General features: G+C 37.4%; 1 protein-coding gene across 1 annotated transcript in view; it reads right to left on the reverse strand.

The window, feature by feature from the left end:
• Positions 1-22,432, reverse strand: part of USH2A (usherin) — a 365,445-nt gene that overhangs the window by 77,338 nt on the left and 265,675 nt on the right. The window contains exons 48-52 of the mRNA XM_056487445.1: positions 18,622-18,820; positions 11,034-11,202; positions 7,948-8,169; positions 2,603-2,826; positions 89-299 (exon numbers count right to left, since the gene is read on the reverse strand). Of these exons, the coding sequence (XP_056343420.1) occupies positions 89-299; positions 2,603-2,826; positions 7,948-8,169; positions 11,034-11,202; positions 18,622-18,820 (1,025 nt within the window). The remainder of the gene's footprint in view (positions 1-88; positions 300-2,602; positions 2,827-7,947; positions 8,170-11,033; positions 11,203-18,621; positions 18,821-22,432) is intronic.

Consider the following 22,432-nt stretch of genomic DNA (forward strand, 5'->3'; position numbering starts at 1 on the left):
GTATCTGATAGCATTCAGGCCATCTTTTTGTCCAGAGCAAATTAACTATACTAGCAAATCAGCAGTCTGGGCTGCCACTTTTCCTTACCTGTAAATGAGAACTGTGTTGGACCTCCTGTGTAGACAGTCTCCTCCTCTGCTGGACACACACCTGCTTCTACCTCTGTTTCTGTAGCACTCTGTGAGCCTTTTATCCATGCACAGATATTCTCCTTAGGATCAAAGTCACACTTTCCACAGTGTGCTGTTTCCTCCATAGATAAAGGGCAAAGGATATTAGCTTTGCATTCTTCTTTTACCTAAGGAATACACAGGCAAATTTAAATATATTTCCCACATTTTCCTTTCTCTATAAATGCTTCCATTAGCATTTCTCTGTCTTTATACAACACAAAAAACACTCCACCACCTTGAATACACTGATATTTCTAGCATATGGAAGACCCTTTCAGCCTTTCACCCATCTACTGTCTTTGACCACTAATGCTTTTATAATCCTTTCTAAAAGAAACAGATTTTTTTAAGGGTTCTTGGATGAAAGCATCACAAATTTTAATTACTGGAAGCACAAATGGCTGGATTTGTTGAAAACAGAAGAGTCTAGAATCAATGACAACAGGATTTTATCCAAGAATTTGAACATTCTGTTCCTGCAAAGGCCAATATCCTGTGGCAAATCAGTAGCAAATTCCCAGCCCCTCACACAGCTTGCCAAGTACACAAGAGGGCTCTATGCAAGTCCTTGGCAGCTTTTAAGGCTGAGAACTCTATCCATGGGCTATATAAATCATGTCTTCTGCCACATCACTCCTAAACAGCAGCTTTGCTGCAATAAGAGGACTTCTGCAAACATAAAGATATAAGATTTTTAACTCATAAAGTACAATTCACAGAAATATACACTGAACATCCACAACTTTCCATTAAAATTCATGAAATAATATTTTTGCCAAACCATAAGCTAGAGAGCAGTAATTCTCATAAAATATAGGGTGCTGCAGAAAGAAATGCACTGCCATATTTGCAACAAATATTTTTGCCCATTATGTCATAAACTTCAGAAGGAAAACCAAACAGATTATATCTAATGCTTTCTTAATTCACCTACTAAAATTAGCTCCTTAGCTGATTAGGAACTTCAGCTAATTTAATTTCCCAAATTTGGCACTTCCACCAAAATTACCCTGTGATAGATATTCATATAGGAGGCAGGATATAGATGGATTGGATTCCCATGTAAAGGAGCTGCAGAATGTGTCAGACTATCAGCCCTTTTGCCCTTAGTAAACCTATACATATCAGAGAGCCAGCACTCTATCTCTTTTCTACTGTGGGTAAGTGAAATACAAAGCATTTCCTTTGTTTATACTTCATACCTAAGGCAGGGATCTGGTGTGTTATCTCCCAGAATTCATTAACCTGTTCTCAGCCATTTTTTGCCTTGCATGAGCTACTAATGCAATGCATTGAGGAACTGCAGCTGACTCATCACAATGCCTGGATTTTCTCTAGGAGAAAATTATTCAGTCTGAAAATGAAATTACATGAAAAGGCAAAGATATAAGAAATATTTCTGTATTACCTTAGCAGATGAACAATGAGGATATAGGAACACCTGCATATGGCAGGATGGGGTCTGTTTTACTTTACTTTAATGTTTGGTAAATTCCACAATATCTCTCTGATTTCCATATTGTAGAATTCACAACAGCCAATGTTATTTTTTCTCCCTCACTTTCTCTCTCTCTCTCTCTCACCATAAATAGAAATACAATTGTATAAAAAGAATATACATATATATAATACAATAATATATATATAATAACAATTATATATAGAACATTTTTACAGGTTATGTGTAATACCAAAATTCTATTGCTTGAAGATTTCTGTTGAATTCAACTTGGGAGTTGCAAGGCAAAATTGTCTCATGCTGATGCCTAAAGTCACAGGACACTCTTGGAAAAGACCAAATTAGTCTTTATGGTGTTTAGTTTACTCTGGCATTAAAATAGAATGGGAAGAAATGATATCATTCATTAGGCGTGAAAGGACCTATCCTAGTACTGCTGAAATTTATGCCAAAATGGCCACTGGTTTTCTGTAGGATCAGGATTAAGTCCATCAAGAAAATGTCACTTGCTCTATTTTTATTTTTTGGGGTTTTTTTGGTTTTTTTTAGGGAGTTGGGGAATCATGTCCTACTGCCTGCCCAAATTGAAATGTTATAGCACTTTTATACTTCAGAACTGGCCAGTCCAATTTTAATTTCCACTTAATGAACATCATCAGAAACAGTGGCCACTGAATGGAAGCTGGCTATACATGTCAGTCTTGTTAGTATGCCAGCTTTTAGCCACTCTACTAATCTGAAGTGCTGGGCAACACTTCACAGAGGCAGCTAATCATTATTAATTCCTTTAGAATTCATTGCAATAACATCAATCATGGCAAACTCATTCGGTATTAATATGGATGTAATGTGAAAATGAATAATGCACACAAGAGTTTTTATATTCCTATTTTAGAAAAATAGTTATGAACAGTGTATTTCTCTTTCCATCATCACATCAGAGCTACCAAGAGATTTTCTATCAATTACCTTCATCATCATTCCAGCTGAAATCTTGTCAGAGCAAACATATTTCAAAGGATTATATCCAACTCCATTACAGCATTCTTCACTCTTTGGAATAAGTTCAGTCTCACAGCATTTTACTGGCACTTGGTCATTCTTTCTAACATGTGCCTGGGACTCACCACTGGAACCTGAGCAGCATATGGTATCTGACTTATTCACGTACTCCTGCCCACAGCAGAGCATCCCTGCAAGGAACAAACAAACAAACAGAAATCTGAATATGACATTTAAGTAAACAAACACACAGATAAGAAAGGAGAAAGCTCACAATGCAATATGTCTTGGCAGAAACCCACCAGCAGCTGGAATTATGCAGATTTGGCTAAAGTGAGATTAAATTCAAACGTGAGGTGACTGAAGTAAGCATCCTGACTTCCAGACCTACTGAAAACAATCAAGAATTAGAGACAGGGTCTCCCACAATCAACATTCATCACTCCTGAACTTTTTAAAGAACTTTGCTATGGAAACCACACCAACCTACCAGCCAGAACAGGCTGCAGATGGATTGCTGATGAAAATTTCCTGTAGAATGAAAAAAGCTTCCCATTTACTTTCTACTCATGTCTCCTTCATACCAACCCCCCCTCCACCCCCTTCACATGGCCAATCTTCCAACAGTGCATCTTAGCATTCCAGAATTTATCACATTTTATATTTTAAAGTAGGGGTTCATATTAGGTGCCTAGAATGGAATGGGTCACTTGCAAAATACCCACAGTGAAGCTTCAGTCATCTAATATATAGAACTACCATTCAAGAAGTTGATATCTAAATATAATTTGCATTTCTATAGTGGAATTGATAAGGTGCCAAAATTAATTACACTGTCTTTTTTCTGGTTTTAATAATTTCATTTTTATAATGAAAGCTCATCATAACCACTGCAATTTGCCACATTATTACATGAAATACTGGTGTTGAACCCAACACTATCTAAAGAAAGGGGTAAGTTTTAACTCAGAACCAAACACTACAAACTCCTCTATAACTGGCAATGAAATAAATGTTATTACTAATTGAACTAGAATGATATCACACAAAAAACAGGGCTGTGATATACTGTTACCCCTACAAAGCAGTTTGCATTTGACATAATTTCTGTCATATGTTGGCATTTAAAACATGTGCACGAGTGGCCACTTTTTTCACTGTCATTTATTGCAGCAAATCTCTCTTAGAAGTCATACATAATGAAAATTAATCTATAAAGGTATGATCCTGCTAAAGCATTCAGAACATTTCTTTCCAGTCATTGGAATGGCCAAAAATGGTGATGTTACTTGCATACTTTACCTTTTTTCAGGGCTGGTTCTAATAACAGCAATCAAACTGTGATCACCAGCTCTTCAAGAGGTAAAATATTTCCTCTAGTTCACACCCTTTTCCCAAATTATCCTAGGATTCTACTGATTTTGAAGAGAGAATTAATGCAGAAAATGACTCAATTCAATACTAATAAGCAACTCAGACAGCCCCAAGGGACTTCTGACAGGCAAACTAAAATTTTGATAATGAACTGTTTTTCTATTGAAACAAACAAAGCTGTATTCTTTCACTGTGAACCTCATCTTTGTTTAACTGAATTAAATTTTTCAGCCAAGATTTCACTCACATAACAAGAAGTGACTCCCTTTCTAGTTTCTTTGGTAAACCATTACTTCTTTAATTATTATCAACCTTGTTCCAGTGTGATAAATTGCTAATTACTTAATACCCTAATCAGCGTTCATTCTTTGCACAGATAAACTGTGACAGCGCCATTAATTTAAATAGTAATTTCACTTAATGGCCAGAACGGCACACCAGATTTTTATGCAGCATTTTCTGAAGACTGCATCCATCACTGCAATATTCTGACATAAAGATGTCTGACGTGCACTAACTCACTTAGGGAGAGCAGATGTTGCAGAGCAGAGTTTGGTAGTAATTCCCAGAGTGCATCACTTCAGCATGAATGAGCTGCAAAGGCAGAGGTAGACAATCTTCTGAAACTGCATTGCATAGCCTCTGACCTTTCCTTAATTTATCACATGTAGCACTTGACTCCTGAACCTTGACACCTCAAATGTACAATTTTAAATATGCTCCAAGAAAAACAAAATAGGACCATGTAATATTGATGGATTGATTTGCCTTCTAAAAATTGCTTTATTCAATTGCTTAAGGATCCAGAAATTCATATAAACCCTTGCTGAATACAGCAAAATATCAAAATGTAAACTATTTGTTTGTAACTCAGTTGGAATGTGTGTGTCATGTTTTATATATTTATGTTTCATGGGCACGTAATGCATTATAGCAAAAAGAAAATCCATGGGCTGGAAAAGACACTTCCTGCTAACACTGATTTCTGTCAACAATTATTTCATGTTCATCCCCAGCAACTGAAAAAATTTATAAACCTAGCTGAGTGATGAATTACTAATTTAGTAAATCTGCAAAACCAATGCTTTCAAAAGGGAAAAAATGAGTATTAAAAGGCTTAGCCTTTGGAGCCAGAATAGAGGATCAACAAAATACAGAGCCAGTGTACATTGCAAACTACTCCAAAAATCCTTGGCTTACATGGGGTATTGCAACTACTACAGATCAGGAACCACAACAGTACAAAGCATCATCTTTCATGAGCCTGGGATGTCACTATAGTGGCATTAAAAGAAAAAAAAAAGAAAAAAAAGACAGAGAGAGAAAATCCAAGAGTGGTTTTAGCTGACATTATCCTTTATAGCCTGGAATAGAGAACTTTGGATGACCACACTGCAGCAGTGGGGCTCAGGATGTGCATGAACACCACTGCCAGCCTCTGCCAGTAGATGTCTCTATGGTCACCCCACTAAATAAGGCCAACAAGGGGCGAAAAAGGAAACCTAAGGAAAGAGAAATTAATAAATAAAGGGGAAAAAAGTAATGTGGGATGGATGAAAATATCTTTTTACAGGGCAGACTCTCTGAAAAAGGCATGCAACGGCAAATGAAAATGTTCAATGATTCAAACTCTTAAACCAACATTCAGTGCAAACCTGGATCTAGATTCAGCAAAAAGACACTGATTTTGAACTGGTCATGCAACAAAATGAGACTGTGTACGAGGCTTGCACTTTTACTGGTCACGTTTTTCTCATAGGCTTTTTTGGGAAGTACTTAAAGCTCTCAAACAAAACCTTTAAATTGTCACTAGACTTTTAGCTATGGCATTCATTGCAAAGTACAAAACAGTGCTTCAGAAACAATCCAGCTTTTGCATAAAACCACCCCTGTTACCTCTTCTCCTTCCAGACAATGAGATCAGCCTTCCAATTACCATATTATTGCAAAATTCTACTTATCCATTTGCCAATGATAAATAAATTATGTTTTTATGTAAGAGCATTTTTTTCCATTAGAATAATTACAATAATTAGGATAGGAAGCAGGTAGATTTTTTGTGCCTGGCTTGTGCATTTTTGCAATGTATTTAGCAAGGCTGAATTACTCCAAGAAATTAAGCACAGACCAATTGAGCATGATCTATATGATATGATAAGAAACCACAATCTATTCTATGCTTAATGCAAAACAATATGATCTCTTTTCAACTGTGGTGCTAATTCATCTTTCAAACCTGTAATTGTGTTCAGCTGTGTGCTGGCTCACGGTGTAAAGTCCTCACAGAAAACCTGTGAGCGATGAAAAAAGCCACTGTTTTTTTTTTTAATAGCCAAAATAATGTCATCCCAACCCATTCTTGAGAAAAATAGTGTAAATGATTGAGCGCTATAGGCTAAACACATTTTTAAAAGAGGGATATAAAGTTTTTTTAAATATATGTATTTAAGGAAAAAAAAAACCTGTTAAGAATACATATATACTGAAATGAAGAACATAACTTTCATCCCAAGATACCTGTATTACACTCCTACACAACTCATCTGCCCAGAGAGAGCAGTAAAAACATAAACGCTACCCCAGCAGTTCTGTTCCAACAGCATCTGTTAATTCACTCCATTTATAAAATACATATTGACAAAGACAACTGAACTGGGACCAGAGAGATTTGATTTGGTGTGAGAAAGTCAATTCAATGTGATTTTGTTAAAGGGCTCCTGCAGGCAAATAAAAGAGTTTAAGTAATAAAGTACATAAAGAGATGTTTTATGAGCCAGCCCTGTCTTGTGGCAGCCGCACAATGCGTGGCTGTGCGAGAGGGCTCTGCTCAAAGCTGGTGTTGAGAGCATGGATGCTGTACATCAAGCACAATTAGGGACCACAGTGAGAGGCAGCTAAAATCATGCAAGCAGTGCTGCTCACAGCTCACATCATGAGTTGCCAGTGGAAGGGAAGGATAGTATGGCAACCACAGAAACCATGGCAGCACCCAATGAAGGTGCTCCTTATACCAGAGCCACTGAAGGATCCAGGGAACACAAAATTTAGCTGAAGACAGAGCTTATTTTTTGGGGAAAGGAGAAGTTCAGCCTTCAGATCCTGGTTCTTAATTGTACTAGAGGTGCAAACTGGCACACACCATCACTCAGCTTTGTACACCAAGCATGGTACTAAACATTCATTATTTCTGTGTTTTGAAATCAGGCTTCCTTTTCACACCACAATAGTTTCTGAAGTCTTTTTGTCAGGCTGAGAAAAGCCTAAGGCTGATGGGATATAATTTGTAATAACTGTGGAAAGAAAAGACACAGGAAAATATCTGAATAGGCTTTGTAATAATACCTCCAATGTCTGTCCTCAGACAGTCACAGAGTTTTATAAGGAAGTAGGGGTTAGGATTGTACCTCTGAATGATGGAGTAATTTCCTATCATTTTCAAGAAATTAATGGAATACACCAAATGAGCCAGTAAGTAGTGCTGGGGATTAATTTTTGTTAATTTTAACCTACAGCAGGTTTAGCCCTATGTGAGGGATAAAACAAGAGAGTGATATAGACCACCAGGCAGACACCACTGCAATCTTCAGTTTCCAGGTGACTAACCCCACATTTCCAGAGCAAATGGAAAATCCCTGCACTGGGATGCATGGTGGCACAGGTGGTCAATCTAACCTCACTGAAGGGACCAGTCCTGTTTCCTGACTTGCATAAGGAAAGATCATTCATTCCTTTTGAATTGGCTGGTTTCTTCAGCCCCTGCAGGCTTTGCACAAAGACAAAGGTTACTGAAAGCTCAGCAAAATAGGTGACTAAAGTGGAACAACATTTTAACAAATTGGCACACACACTTTAAACCTGAGTGTGTCACTTCTGAATGGCTGGTGCCACAAGAGATCTAGAAAGATTAAGACCTTTTTTCTTGAGCACTTATCACTTACCTGCAAGAGGTCTGTATGCAGTCCCCTCCTTTTCATCACCACAACAGACAGAGTCCATGCTTACGACCCTCCCACCACAGCACTGCTGATTGAAACTGTCATGTAGAGATCCACCACAGCAGATTTGATTGCCTGATGTGGAGTAAGGCATTCCCTGGCAGCAGGAATCACCAATTCCAACTGAAACTCTGTTTTCCTCTTCATTAGGGCAGCATACTTCTCCTGTCAATATAAGAATACAAGTAAAGATTTTATCCACTTATTGTTCTTGAAATTTGTGAGAGGCTTTCATCAGATATCAACAAGCTGGATTCACACAGCTTCACTTTCCATGTGAAAGCACTCGGTGCTTTAGAATGCTATAGAAGTATTATATTCATTTGTAATAATGATTAAAGAAATGTGTATTCATTAATTCAGGCCAGGGCTCTGTAAGATATCAAAAGACAAGCATGACAGATGAGAAGAGCAATGAAAATAATGTCTCTGCATATGACAACTATACAAAAGGGTTCTACCTTTTGCAATTGCAGCTACACAGTAAAGAGAGTACATTCTTGCTGTGTTTAACAGAACCACCAGGCTGCTTGGCAAAAAAATTTCTTGTCTCCTTCAAAATCATTCCAAACTTGTCTTGATGAATTAATTCACAATGCTTAAAGCATTTTTCATGTTTGAGTGTCTTTAGGACTTCATCTCACAGAGAATTTAAGGATTAAAGTCACTTTAAAAATTAAATACTACCATCACAGTTGGTGGACTTGGCTGCTACTTAAGCAAAATCATCAGCTTTTTCAGTAAAAGATCTTAGGATAAGACTGCCAGACTGACACTATAATGGTGGGGTGGGGTGAACTGGAACAGGCTGTGGGCAATGAACAAAGTACATACTGCTATAAAGGATACAAAAATGTTGATAAATGGTAATAATTTTCATTCAACAGTGTCTGCACTTGAGCTGATCCAATGTCCTAATATTTTTATATTTTTTTCTATGTTGCAATGTTTTCTGAGGCTCAAATGTCATCTGGAAGGAGGAGTGGTTTTGAGTGCTATTGAAGATGGGTAGTAGAGTTGATTAAAATATTAAAACTCATCTTTCTCATTTAAAGCAATATCTCAAGTTCTTTTCTTATGAAAGGCTGGGAATTAGAGATCTCCAAACTCAATGCATCTTTTTCCAGAAATAAACATGTGCTGAGATTGCAACAGATAAGGGAGAACAGTGTTTTCCTTTCTCCCCACGTTTCTTGCCAAAGGGGTGCCTGGGGTGGTAGCAGCATTATTTGTTCTGCCTCCCATCTTAGTTCTGGGATGGATGTTTGCACTTCTTTGTGCACCACTGTTTCAGAAACTGATTCTGCCTTCCTAATTTGTAATCTTCATGCCTCCAGCCCAGCATGCTTCAGCACATCCCGAGCTATTGAGCTGGCCAAACAACATCTGGAAAATATGTATGCTTAGAGAGTTTCCTGTATAAATAACTTTATCAAATAAAGTCGATAATAAACAAAAAAGAGGATGAGAACAAATTTTTAGAGTATAATAGATATAATCCATCTAGGTACTTAATAATATTTTCCTGCATTTCTCAGTAGCTAATTTAGTTGCTACACAGAGAAAGTATTGAAACACAGAATGTAGCTTACATCTATTGGAAATAAAACTATTTTTTTAAAAGAACTATTAGACATAAGACACAAAGGATCAGTAACCTTCTCATTAACCTCTCAAAATGGGATCCATTCCAAGCTAGGCATGAAAATGTTCTCCCTCTAAAAACTACTAGGCAGTCTTACCAGTTAATTGTTATCCTTATCAAAGAATGACCCACATTAACATTTAGCTTGAGGTTATTAGCATATTTATAAAAATAAAAAAGAAAAAAGTGACCAACAGTGTTCATGTTGCTGCCCTTTAGAGTATGGAAAAATAATGTAGCAAGTACACTTAGAAAAAAAGTTGTTTAAAATTATGTTCAAACATTCACTGTTTCATGCTTGTGGACTGCTGACTGAACAAGAACTAATTTCAGACATAAGACATTTTGTTCCACTGTGCTTTTCTTTCTTGATGTAAACAACATTAAGCTAGTTAACACAGACCACTGGATGGGGACAGAGGTCACAGTATAATCTCTCCATTTCACTACACTGAGATTAATGAGGTCAGCAAAATACACTCCTCTGGTTCTTCCATGTGTTAGCATTTTATTGATGACATCATGGAAGGCATTCTAATATTGTGATATATTAATTACTTTTCAAAAATCTGAACTTGGGATGTGCTGAACGTGTTGGCAAAATGTCAAGTGTTTCTGAGCCTATGGAATGTGTGCCAGCTCGTGAGTAATGGAAGCATTTTAGCTCCTGACCTAACAATTGCCTACAAAGAGTTATATGCTCTCAACACTGCCCTCATGAAAGGGATCTCTCCTCCCCTATTCCTCCTTTTCCCTGTCAACAATGACCCACCAACAAACTGGAAAACCAAACTCTGAACAGCAACACAGAAGCACAGTTTTGGCAAACTTCCCAAACCGCTCTGAGAATAAGAAAAGGATAAATTACCATCAAAGTTAATGCACGTGGGAGGTAGACTTTGATCTGCAACATTAGTAGGAACAAAGAGTAGACAATGTAGAAACAAGTAGAAGTGATGCCATCCAGAATATCAACACCAAATGCTAACAATTGTTCCACTACAGAAATGGCTATGGAAAATCATGTGGGGTCAAGTCAAGCTGAGAACTAAACCTCACCACTAAATTGCCTGATGGTGTTCCTATTAAGCAGAATGCCCTCCCCATTATGCAGCACTTACTGCAATTAAGTATAGTTTGGCATAAATTAGTTCTCTGGGAAATGGCCCAATCATCAGGTTTCATCAATTAAGCCTTTCTTGTATAAAGAGTGTACCATGTTTAGAAGGCAATGTGAGTGCAATTTTCTTTGCACTGAACACAAGCCTTGAAGACATCTAGATATCCTGATAAAGCTCACACTTAATTTTTTTCACTCTCCTTGGTTTAACAAATACTTTGCTGCTTTGTTTCATTCAAGGAGTGGAAAGGAGTTGTCTCTTACCTACTAAAACTCTGGTGTAATAACCACCACAGCACTGATACTTTGGTTGCACAGCATGTATCTGCCCACCACAGCAAACCCCTGGTGAATTAAGAATAAATGGAATGTACTTGTCCTCACAGCATTGGAAGCCAGGTTTATTGTCGTGCAGAATCCCATTACAACATACCTAGAAGTAGTTTAAAAAAAAAAAAAAAAAAAAAAAATCAGTATGGCAATATCTGTTAAACAGAATATAAACAGAATATAATGTGTTGTCTGGCAAAAACAACTTGTATGAAAACATGTATCCTAGTGCAGACACTAATATGACTGCAGTCAAATAAAAGGTAACTTGGCTAAAATTCTGTGCCCTCCAGCATTATCAGACTTCAATAAACTACTGTGTATCTGTCAAAATGCTGCTATTCTGTGGCCTTCAACCATACAGCACCTTAATAAAATAGTCCATTAATATGAATCATCTTCATATGCCTTGCAGGCTCTTTGAGTCTCTCTTTGTGGAGTAGATTGCAATACTATAAACAATACAAATAAATACTGGATTTAGTCTACCATCACCTGACCCTTTTTTGTTCTTCCCAATTCTTGGTTTTTGTTGGGTTTTTTTTTTTTTTCATTTATGATTAAACTCTTATAAGTGAAAAACAATATTTCCCAATATGAGCTCTTGGGTTTTCTTTCATATAAAAATAACTAGAATTTTCTTCTTATAAAACACGAACACTTACTTACAAGCACAATTCTTCAAATAATATGATATCAAGAGAATAGTATTTATATAAAAGTTTCTTTTTGACAAACTAGAATTTCTATTAAAATAAAATATTTATGTAAAATTAATTTTGAAAAGGTCTTTTAACTGTGGGCTTCTTCCTAGGTGCTGTCAAGAAAATTAAACGCTCAAACAACCAAACAATTATTTGTACACTTGCTCTTGTGTCAAGTGAGTGGCACACTGAATACCCAGCAAATCATAGAGCACAGTCAGTAGAATAACCACAAAAATGGTAAAATTTGGAACCTACAGTCAGTGCAACTTGTATCAGCTTCTTCCAGCTAGACATGAAATGGAGTTGTCAGGAGAGCAGAGATGGGAGAGCTGAGTTCCTCCTTGGTTTTCTTTTGAAATGGCCCTCTTCCACTACTGACTTTTACCATGTCCTAAATCAGGTTAGCTTTGCAACAAAGAAAGAAAGTGTTCCTCTGCCCTTTTGTTTACCTTTACTTTAACTATTACCTGAGAAAAAAACTTTTAAAAATGTATATTAATAGAATCAGGACGTCTATTTTGTATTATAGTATTACTAAAAATATATACATACAAAAATACTGTTTTTCTGATGTTGAAACTCTCTTTGACTACAGAAGGATGACACTTTGTTTTGTTTACTTTTCAATGGCCTTTATTCCATCACCCTTGGGTGTATTAGGTTAGGTTCTGAGGTTACAATTTACAATACATAAAAAACAGATAACCTACAATTAACATGAAGTAGGACATAGGAGGTTCCTGTTTCCTCATTATATTTTAAGGTTTTATAACCTTATATGCTTTGAATTGTGACACTGTGTCCTGCTTTTCCATAGCACTTTCCCATTCAGCATCTGTTTTAGATTACCAATGTAGCTGAATTTTGTCATTATCTATTCAGGAATTTTGGATCTCTGTAGGCCCTATTGCATTATTTTGCTGTCCACTTTGTCACTGGTAATATAACCCAATCTATGAATTTAATTAACCCACTATTCCTCCTTCCAGATCATTAGCTAAGATGTCAAAGAAAACTCTGCTTTAGAACCCTTCTCTTTCCTAGCTTTTGGATATTTTGCAAGGACTGGCATGCACTCTATGCTGAGTTTTTCTTCATTTACAATTGGCTCCACGGACACCTAAAAGTTTACCTGGTCTCTCTGTATTTTCAAGTGACTAAAAAGCATTCTTAAAAACACAAACACAAGTCCTGTTGGGTGACATTGCTCAGAATTGGCCAGCTTTAGCAACAGTTCTAAATATTTGTAAAAATTCCCTCTGTCTTGTCTTTTTTACTACATCCTGAGCTTGAGACACCAGTCAGAAATTCTATACCCTCCTGCATGAAAGGAGATCAAACACGTGGTTCCTCAAGCATTCTTGGTCCCAATTTGTGCCCCTTGGGATTGTTCAGTGTCTCCCTCTGTGATCTGCCTGGCCCAAAACCACCTCTTCTTTTCATGGATTTCATTTGTCATTCCATTTTTCATTCTTTTTAGAATGAAATTTCACCTGAAAATCACTCAAATTTCACCTGAATGCAGTCTTTCCACCTTCCAGATAAAGAAAGATGCACATCTTTTTCTTTATCCAGGCTCAAATGCTTGAGCAGCAATTTAATTTCCATGAGATGCTTCCAGTTTTGAGAAATGCCACTTGGCTTGTGAATCCTCTGTAGAAAGGACTGCTCTGCATATTTCACACACCAATACCAGGAAGGCCATTTTAGTGCTAACTCTAAAGCATTCAGTTTGAAACTCTGTAAGATTGCATCATTATTGGTGTCTCTCCTTTTCCTCCTCAATTTCTGCACAAAATCCTCAGCTGTACATCCAGATGTGCTACAGTAATTTCAGCAGCTTTTTCTCTTGTTAAAAATTACATAAGATCCTCAATATTTCTCAACAACCTATGGACAGTCTCTCAAGAGGGGCCCAGTCAGTTCTAAAACACATTCACACTCTCATCTGGCATTACCAGCTGATACAGTTGGTTCTATTATTATGTAGTTTTATAACATCCTCTGCAGCCAGCTGTAAATTGTTAAAGAACACTTTTTTGGCAGTCCTCTAGAGATAGTTTCTTTTTGCATTGATATTCAGCCCAAGGATTCTGCATTATTAATCCATAAAAACCCCAAAACCATTCAAGTAATGCTAAAATTGCATCATAGAAAAAGAAGAAGAGCAGATGGCTTGAAAGTTACAGTGGCAAAAGGTTATTATGACAGTCCCACAGGGGTGGTGCTATCCTGTACATGAAGCAGAAGCTCTGGAGTGAACAAATATGGTGCCACCAGCATTTTAGGCAGGTTGGAGACCTCACCCTTGTGAAGAAGGTTGAATGCTCAACATACACTTGGTAACCAGATCTTTACTACCTATGGAGATGATACAAGATGTTCATCCTTAGGTGTGACAAGAACCTTCAAAAATATCAATAACCTCACAAAGTGACTCACAAATCAATCCTGTCATTCTCTTCCCCCCCAAGCACTCAGAGGGACTGTGATGCAGGAGCACAGGGTCTGGGAAGGGCTGGGCACAAAGAAAGGTTTTTTTTTGTTGCCTGAGAAAGGCCCAGCCAGCCATGGCACTAGCACAGAGTGCTAGATAACAAATCTGGCAGGATTACACTATATTGTAACAATTTTAAAAAATACTCCAAAGTTACCTAAGCAACTCTCTTTTAATTATAATTGTGTCATCCCTGATCCCTCTGCTTGCTGAAGACTTTGCTGAAGGATATTATCTGGCCTTATGGACACATGCCAGTGGAGCTAAGACTGCTTCACTCAAATAAACAGATGTGCTGGGCAGCCATGTTTATCCTTCTTGTCAAACACTTGCTGCCAGAGCCACTTTGTGAAATAGCAATTCACAAAACACTCTCAGGAATTCCTATTAGCTACAGGAGTTCATTAAAAATTTCTGCCTGTGGAGCAAACACCAGAGTAATGATTGACCCATCATGTTCTCATGTGAGAGGGAATATTTTAAATTAGCAAGGCTCATTCTTTTTTACTTAAATTATCTCTGAATCTATACAGACACCCTTTTTAGCTAAGTATACTTACTCATACATTTCTTTTCTCAAACAATTGCTCTCCTTTGGTAATTGATACAGGCTTAGGAATAAAATCCATGAGCAGAAATTATTGTTATTCTGTTACAAATCATTATATGTTATCTTCCTAAAATGACTTTCATTTCCTGTCTTTCAGGTGTGTTACAACAAGAAGTGTAATATTTTTGAAGGTTCTTTAAGCCTGAAGGAACTTGAAAAGAATTTGCACAATATTGCTAACATTAATAGCAAATTTTGCATAAATATTGATGGGATACCCTTCACCAGTGTCAAGATGTGTTACATTTCACTGCTGACAGCTTTTGAGGTTGGCCATCAAGCCATTGTTTTACTCCTCTTGTCCTTAAAAAAGAGTCCTGCTGGTGTTTTTAAAAAATAGCACATTAATTGCAATGAGTAGAAGGATAAGCCTGTACTTGCTACAAATGTCAGTTATATTTGATTAGTTCATTAACTGCAGATTTATACAGCTTGTTGCACCTGAAAATAAAAAGTGCTGAAGCTGTATTAACACCTCCAGTCAGGACCACTTTAACCACTGATGTTCAGACTCACGATGCAAAGCGAGCAGAAATTATTAGCCTTTATACCACTCCTTTAATTACATTTTTACTGTACCTGTCTCATTATTTTCAGAGTTCACCTCAGGATGTCAGTAAAAACAGATGAACACTTTGGTAGCTCCATGGATAAAACAGGAATGCCTTTCCTATTGATGCTGAGATTATGCTACCTGGTGGGTGAAACTTGGGCACACTCCCTTGTTAATTGAAGTGGCTCTGCAAATCTCATGGTCATAAGACTTCACATACAGGTAGAGTTATGGATCACATCTTTTTGAAAACAGCTAGAGAAAGACTGACAATTTTGGCAGCTTGGGAATATTCAAGCAGCACAGTTTGTCACTGTAAAGGTTCCACAGGACATAGGGACCCTTCTGGCAGCAGACAAAATTCAACATCAGAGTGTATTCTCAGTTCTTCTGCAAAAACACACACAAAAATATTTCTAAATCCTTTCTCTGCTCAAGGAATAAATCCATGCAAGTCTGATTAAACACAAGGGTAAGGATCCTAGGAACAAGCTTTAGATAAAATAATAAAGAATCCAAATGTTGAAGCGGAAAACTGGATAACAACTAGAAAGAAGAAGAAGGGATCTCATGCAAAGATTATTTAGGATGGGAGGAATGTCTGGTCTTCACTGGGTTTAATATCAGTCCTGCATGCGCCCATGAATGTACATGTACACATGTCCCTCGTAGTGAAAAGGTCACTTGCCCTTTTAGAGATGCCCCAGATGGCTCTGAGTGAGTTGGTTTATTTGCAGAGCACAAGCAGAGGCTCCAACCTGGATCCCAAATGCAGAACACACAGTGTTCAGCCAGGCTGTTTCCCACTGCCTTTCTCACAGAGCTGCAACACTTGGCTGGACCCAGCTCTGCCAGTGCTGGATCAAAAGTCCTCACATCCCACTCTGCTGCACACTGACAATGCACCCTGGTACTCCTTTTACTGCAGTGGATTATATTTTGGTGATCTCTTATGTAGCTGAATCATAACAAATCCCTCTTTTTCTGCAGTGCTTTACAATAACAAGCCGATGATCCCAAACGTAATCCATAAATCCAAAAGGAAAAATTAATAAATAACCAAAGACATAGCTCAAAATAATTTTATACAAAAGGCCTGGCTTGCCTCTCACTTTATACTCATGAAGTCAAGAAAATTGTAAGAGGGAAATTAGATCCAGATTTTGTCTTGTAAACAAGGTGCATTAAGTGACTCAAGCAAAAGTGAGAACTCCACAGCCCATTTGTCTATTTATATACAACTGCCTGAATTTGCTGACCAGTCTATCATCAGAAAACTTCTGCTTTTGGAAGTTCTGGATCTGAACATCACTAAAGCTGCTCAGCATTTAATTCTCAGTAGCATCTCCTCACATTTGGCTGTATAATCAATGTGTGGTGAACAGCTCAGGTTGGATGGGACTTGGATCAACCTGTTCTAGTGGAAAGTGTTCCTGCCCATGGCTGGGGGTTGGAATGAGATGGTCTTTAAAGTCTCTTCCAACCCAAACCATTCTGTGGTTCTGTGAAGGGCAGCTGGCACTGGAATAAGAGGCTTTTGGAACAAGTGTGCAATGGTCACTGTTGCCTTTCACTTCTGTCCAGCAGACTGCCAAATCCAAGGGCCACAAACACCAGGAAAAAGCCTGACAGTGAATTCTATAAAAATATGAAAGAGGGTTGCCACTGTCTTATGTTGTCCCTGTCTCAGACTCCAGTTTAAAAGGCACAAAAGGCACCAAGAGCTCTGTAGACATCTCTTACAAGCATTTTGAATGGCTAGGGTGGGTAGATGTAGCAAACCAGACAAAGCACTGGGAAGGGAATTTTAATCAATTCACCCACAAAAATTACCCCCATGTCATTTTATGTATAAGTGCTTCAGTTTCCTGTGGACTTTCCAGTCATTTATTATATATCCATTACTTAACAAATAGCACCCACTTCTTACCACAGTCTTGGAGAATACAGAGAGACCATTAGAACAACGTAATGCAAAATTAATTAGAAAAAATTAGAAAGCCAGGAAGCTATAAAAATAAATGAACACTCTCCAAGCTCAAAGTCACCATAAATGTATGAAGACTGAAAAAATAAAAATGAAGAGGAAAACTTCTAAAACTAATTTAATACAAATCTAATTCATGCAAACACCAAGATAAAGTAAAAGTCTATCTTGTCAGAAACCTAAAATAAATAATTTTACCTTTTAGAAAAAAAGGGCTGCCCATAATTCTCTTGCAAGATTTCATAAATACTTATATTTAATATAGTATTGCTTTCAAGGGAATTCAAAAGCTAAAGCTGTGTTGGCTGGAATAATTTATATTTTGGTTTGAACCCCTGAAATAACTCACTCCCTTAATTACTGTCTTGTCTGACAGGGAATCCTGTGAATACATATTGTTTGCTTTAGTCACAGAACATGTGATGATGTCTTTGACAAATAGAGACACTATTTCATGACATTAAATCTTACTTTCAAACTAAGAGTTTTCTACCTCATTTGTCAATAAAAACCATTACAGACTCCTGCTATGCTATTGATCCTACTCCTAAACAGGAACTCATATGAAGATTAACCTGAAAATAGCCATAATTTAAAAATGCCTCTGACAAATCGTGATAGTTCCCATTCAGAGTTGCTCATCATTGTCATGTCACAGTTACCCACTTGTAGCTGAATCTAAATAGATTTTCTTCCCTGAAGAATCTGGTCATTAAGCATTTAGCCAAGGAATAATTTAAGAGGGTGGGGGGAAAAACTCCTGCAAGCCATGTTAATAACCAGCATTTGCCATGCAGGATTTGAGGAATGATTCCTATAAATAAAAATAATTTGCAGGTTCACTTCTGGTTTCACTGCACCAAAGTAAGCATCCATAAAAGCTTACTAATTCATTTTTCCTAAAAGGAAAATAAGATCAACAAACAAAGACTTTAAAATAACAAAATCACTTGTCATCAGCTGACACACACAGCTATCCTTGTATGAGCTTAAACATCTGTAGCTGATTTTAAAGAGCTTCAAGATATCTATCAGAGCCTTGATTTTAAAGTACCAAAAGAAGCAGAACCCTCCACTTCCTTTTCTCTGATAACTAGAGCTTTGGTTTACACACCTCTTCCTAAAAATATTGTTTTTCTCTACATATGTAACAAGAATATAGAAGTACCTCCGACTCTGGATGATAACAGACTTCTCCACAGATATTTTCATCCTTTTTACATTCTAATGAGATGCACATTCTATTACTTTTGCTGCTCCTTGGAGTTTTTGATGAAGTACACTTCTGCCACGCTTTACGTAGGAGTTCATATCCCAGGATGATGCCATTTGGCTGTCCTGGTGATGCCCAGTTGATCTGAAGAGATCTGCAATAAGAAAATTAACATCTGTTCAACTTTGGGATGCCTGTATAGCTACTTACATTAAATGATTAGCATATAGCAGTTTCTTTTTAAACTAGTTCACGTGGAGTGAAACATTTTGAAGTTTCTAAAATGTTCTTCTGGATAACAAATTACACAGTTATTTTAACAATCAAAGGTCTAAAAGTTTTTAAAAAGTGTCAATATGTGCTAATAATACAAGCAAAGTCCTTAAATGTTGCTGTTTAAATGACATCTCATTCCCACTTCTGGAAACTTATGTGTAATAAATTATCTAATATTTTACTCTTTTAATTTCATAACTACTTTCCCTCTGTGCCTTTGCCAGTGCAGCATATTCACACTGGGCACAGCCATCACTTAGAACAGGCTTGTCTTCATCTTGCCTTTTCCTTGTTAAAAAAAAAAAAAAAAGAAAGAAAGAAAAAAGCTTTGAGATGTATTCTTTAGCATAGAATTAAAACTTATTACAGCATCAGTTAGCACTGAGTTCCCTTCTGGACTTAAATACTTTCATTGACATATAATTAAAAGTAAAAAATGGGAATGTGTATCATGACTAAGAGCCAAGACCTCTGACTGAGTGCAAAAGTACCACTGAAGCAGCCTGCAAAGACTGTCTTTAAAACAAAATCCTGTAGCTGATTTCAGGTTTGATATCAGGCCATCATCAGTTTAAGGAAAAGAATTTCTTAAGGGATATTAAATCATGCTCAGCTGTAGCATGCCTATGACTACTAAAAATGTGTAGATATTTCCTCAAAAAACTCACTTAGTACTACGATAAATTTTTAAAAAGGGACATTTGAAACAAAAAATACAGATTTTCCACTGATATTTCAAATGAACACTTAATTTCCTGTATAATCACTGTGGAGTCTTGCATAAGACACAAATTCCTTTGACTGTGACTCTTTGGGTAGAGAGAAGATCCCAATGCTACATGTAGATCAATAGGAGGACAGACAACACAGCACAGTTAGGCTCCAAGTACCTCTTTTTAATCTCCATGTCCCAGTTACACAGTCACTGTCAGAATGCCAATGACATCAGAAATTAGCATTAATTTAAAGTGAAAATGCTACAGTGAAACAGCAGCTGCTGAGATAAACTTTGACATCTTAACAGAATAAAAATAAGTGAACTATTATTTCACTTCCTTGAGGTATAAACACACTGCAATAAGCCCTTGCAGAACAGGAATTAATGTCACCTATGAGGGAATAAATTCATAGGTGGCTAGTAGAGTTGCAATTATCAATCCAAGGTCTTCATCTGAATCATAGATTTAATCCCATATTCCATCCATTGCTATTTTGTATTCTCTACCTAGTCTACCACACACACATGAACACATGCACAAATGCATTAATCCCCATTTAAATAATGTTACACTTAAAAGCAAAAAAGCAGAAAAATACATTGTAAAAACTTCAGGAATAAACAGTAAAAAGAAAAGGAAAAGAAGGTCAATACTTTAACCTTTAAAAATGCCATTGTAACTCTCTCCTGGTCTTTGCAAAGAATAGATCACGGGAGAAAAGAAAGCATTCCCAGTCATATTTTTTTGAATTATTTGCTTTCTGCAAGTTTCATTCAGATGCTCATGAGTATATTTTCAGAGTATTGTGACAGTTTTTTGCAGTTTTGCAAGTCATATTTCTCTCTAATATAATTTGAAATTATGCCTAAGAATTAACACAATTATTTTAAACATTTTGCCTTTTCTGCAGAGCTCAGTATGTATTTCCTTCCTTTAACAAGCAATCACTTTACTATTATTTGACAGATACACATTTGGGGTGGACATAGCCTGATATAAAGGAAATCTGCAGCTGAACAAGGAAATTGTGTGGAATGGGAATTCACTGACCAGTGCCAACGAGGTAAAGCTCAGTATGGCCTTCCAGGAGAGGCTCATAGACAAGCAGACTCTTTCACAATTTTGTGGGTGTTCCAGTTATGTCTGTACCTTCTGATGCCTGTCACCCATGGCAAATCGTGGCAGCACAGCAAGAGCAGTGCACAGCTCAGTTTGAAAAACAACAGCAGGGTTTTCATGGTACTGCAGAGGCTTTTTGACATCCCCCAGCTGAAGGCTGAGCTGAAAACCTTGAGCAGGTGCAGATTTAATGGGACACTTGTGATGGATGCTGTAGTGTGCAGTGCTGTGTCATGTGTGGTGCATCTGATCCAGCTGCAGGAGCACAGGGACAGAGCCTGCCTGTCCTCTCCTCCTACCCAGTGGGATACACTGGAGCTGTGTCTACCTTGGGAAGTGCCCACAGCCTCACCTGCAGAAGCAGACTCACAAATTGTAGGCAAAAAACGTGCAACACCTCACAGGTGGGGTATAACCCTTGTCTGCCCAAAGAACACTGCAGGTGTCTGCCTTTTATCATAGTTCCTGTGCTGGATGAGTCCCACTGCTGCCACTGAGATGAAAATACTGAAGCAGGAGAGGCAGCATAGCCAGGTTCATAGAATCCATCTGCTTCAGACTACAAGTCCATGAAAGCACTTTCAGGAGACAAAGAACAATTTCAAAGTGATCCATGAAGGTGTATCTGCTTTTGTGAAGGTGAGCAAAGTGAAATAATTTGGCTCAAGAATGTAAAGACAATTATTTTCGACATTTCCAGGTAGATTTTTTTTTTTTAATCCATGAAAAATAAAGTATTTTAAAATGTTGATAATGCTTCAGATATATAAAAGATTTTGGAAATGAACTTCTGGGGTTTGCCTGCTTTACTGCCAGCTGCAAGTGCCCATAAGGCAAAAAAGGACTCCTGAATTTTCTTTTGCTCAATACAGTAGTAAAGGTTTAACAATGAAGATTAAAGATGTATCAAGGCCTCACTTCAGAATCTTGATAATGAATGTTCCATTAGTCTCATCACTTGCAAGAGTTAAACTCAAAAATCAAAGATTCAATGACTTTACTTTTTAGGAGCTGGAAGTTAAAAAAAAAAAAACACCACAGGATTCACCTGACAATCTTAAGATAGGGAGCACTGCTATTATTAATGACTAGTGGGCAAAACACCTCCCTCATCAGGAGACCACACATACTGAGCAAGGGCTGCAGCACCATTGCACAGGAGTTAAGGACCTGCTGCACGGTGGATGCAGGGCTGACACAATTAGAGAAGGCAGTGTGACACAGCCCAGACTGTCTGATCAATGGCACCACGCCTCTGTTGTTGCCATAAACTTCTTGGAGAAACCTTTCAGTGCTTCGTGCTTGACTAGAATAGGGAGAGCAATCAGGTGTCTTCTGGCTCTCTGACCACTTTCCCAGTCTGGAAAATCAGACTCCCTGCTCTTTAGTTCCCAATATTTCCTTGCTGAAATATTTTACTATATTTTCTCGTCTTCCATTTGTCCAGCAATGAGACCAGTTTAAAGGCACTTTAATATGGCACAGCAGTTTGACACTTTCACATTTGATCTCCTTTAGAACTCATGAGCAAGTACCATAATCCAAATAATTTATTGCTACATTTTATCCATTTTGTTCTAAAATATTTTTTGCAAGCATGTTCATTTGAAGTAATTCCTCCTCATTCACCCACAAACAGCAGCAGATATAGA

Source organism: Oenanthe melanoleuca, chromosome 3 (genome assembly GCF_029582105.1).
Source record: "Oenanthe melanoleuca isolate GR-GAL-2019-014 chromosome 3, OMel1.0, whole genome shotgun sequence".
Lineage (NCBI taxonomy): Eukaryota > Metazoa > Chordata > Aves > Passeriformes > Muscicapidae > Oenanthe > Oenanthe melanoleuca.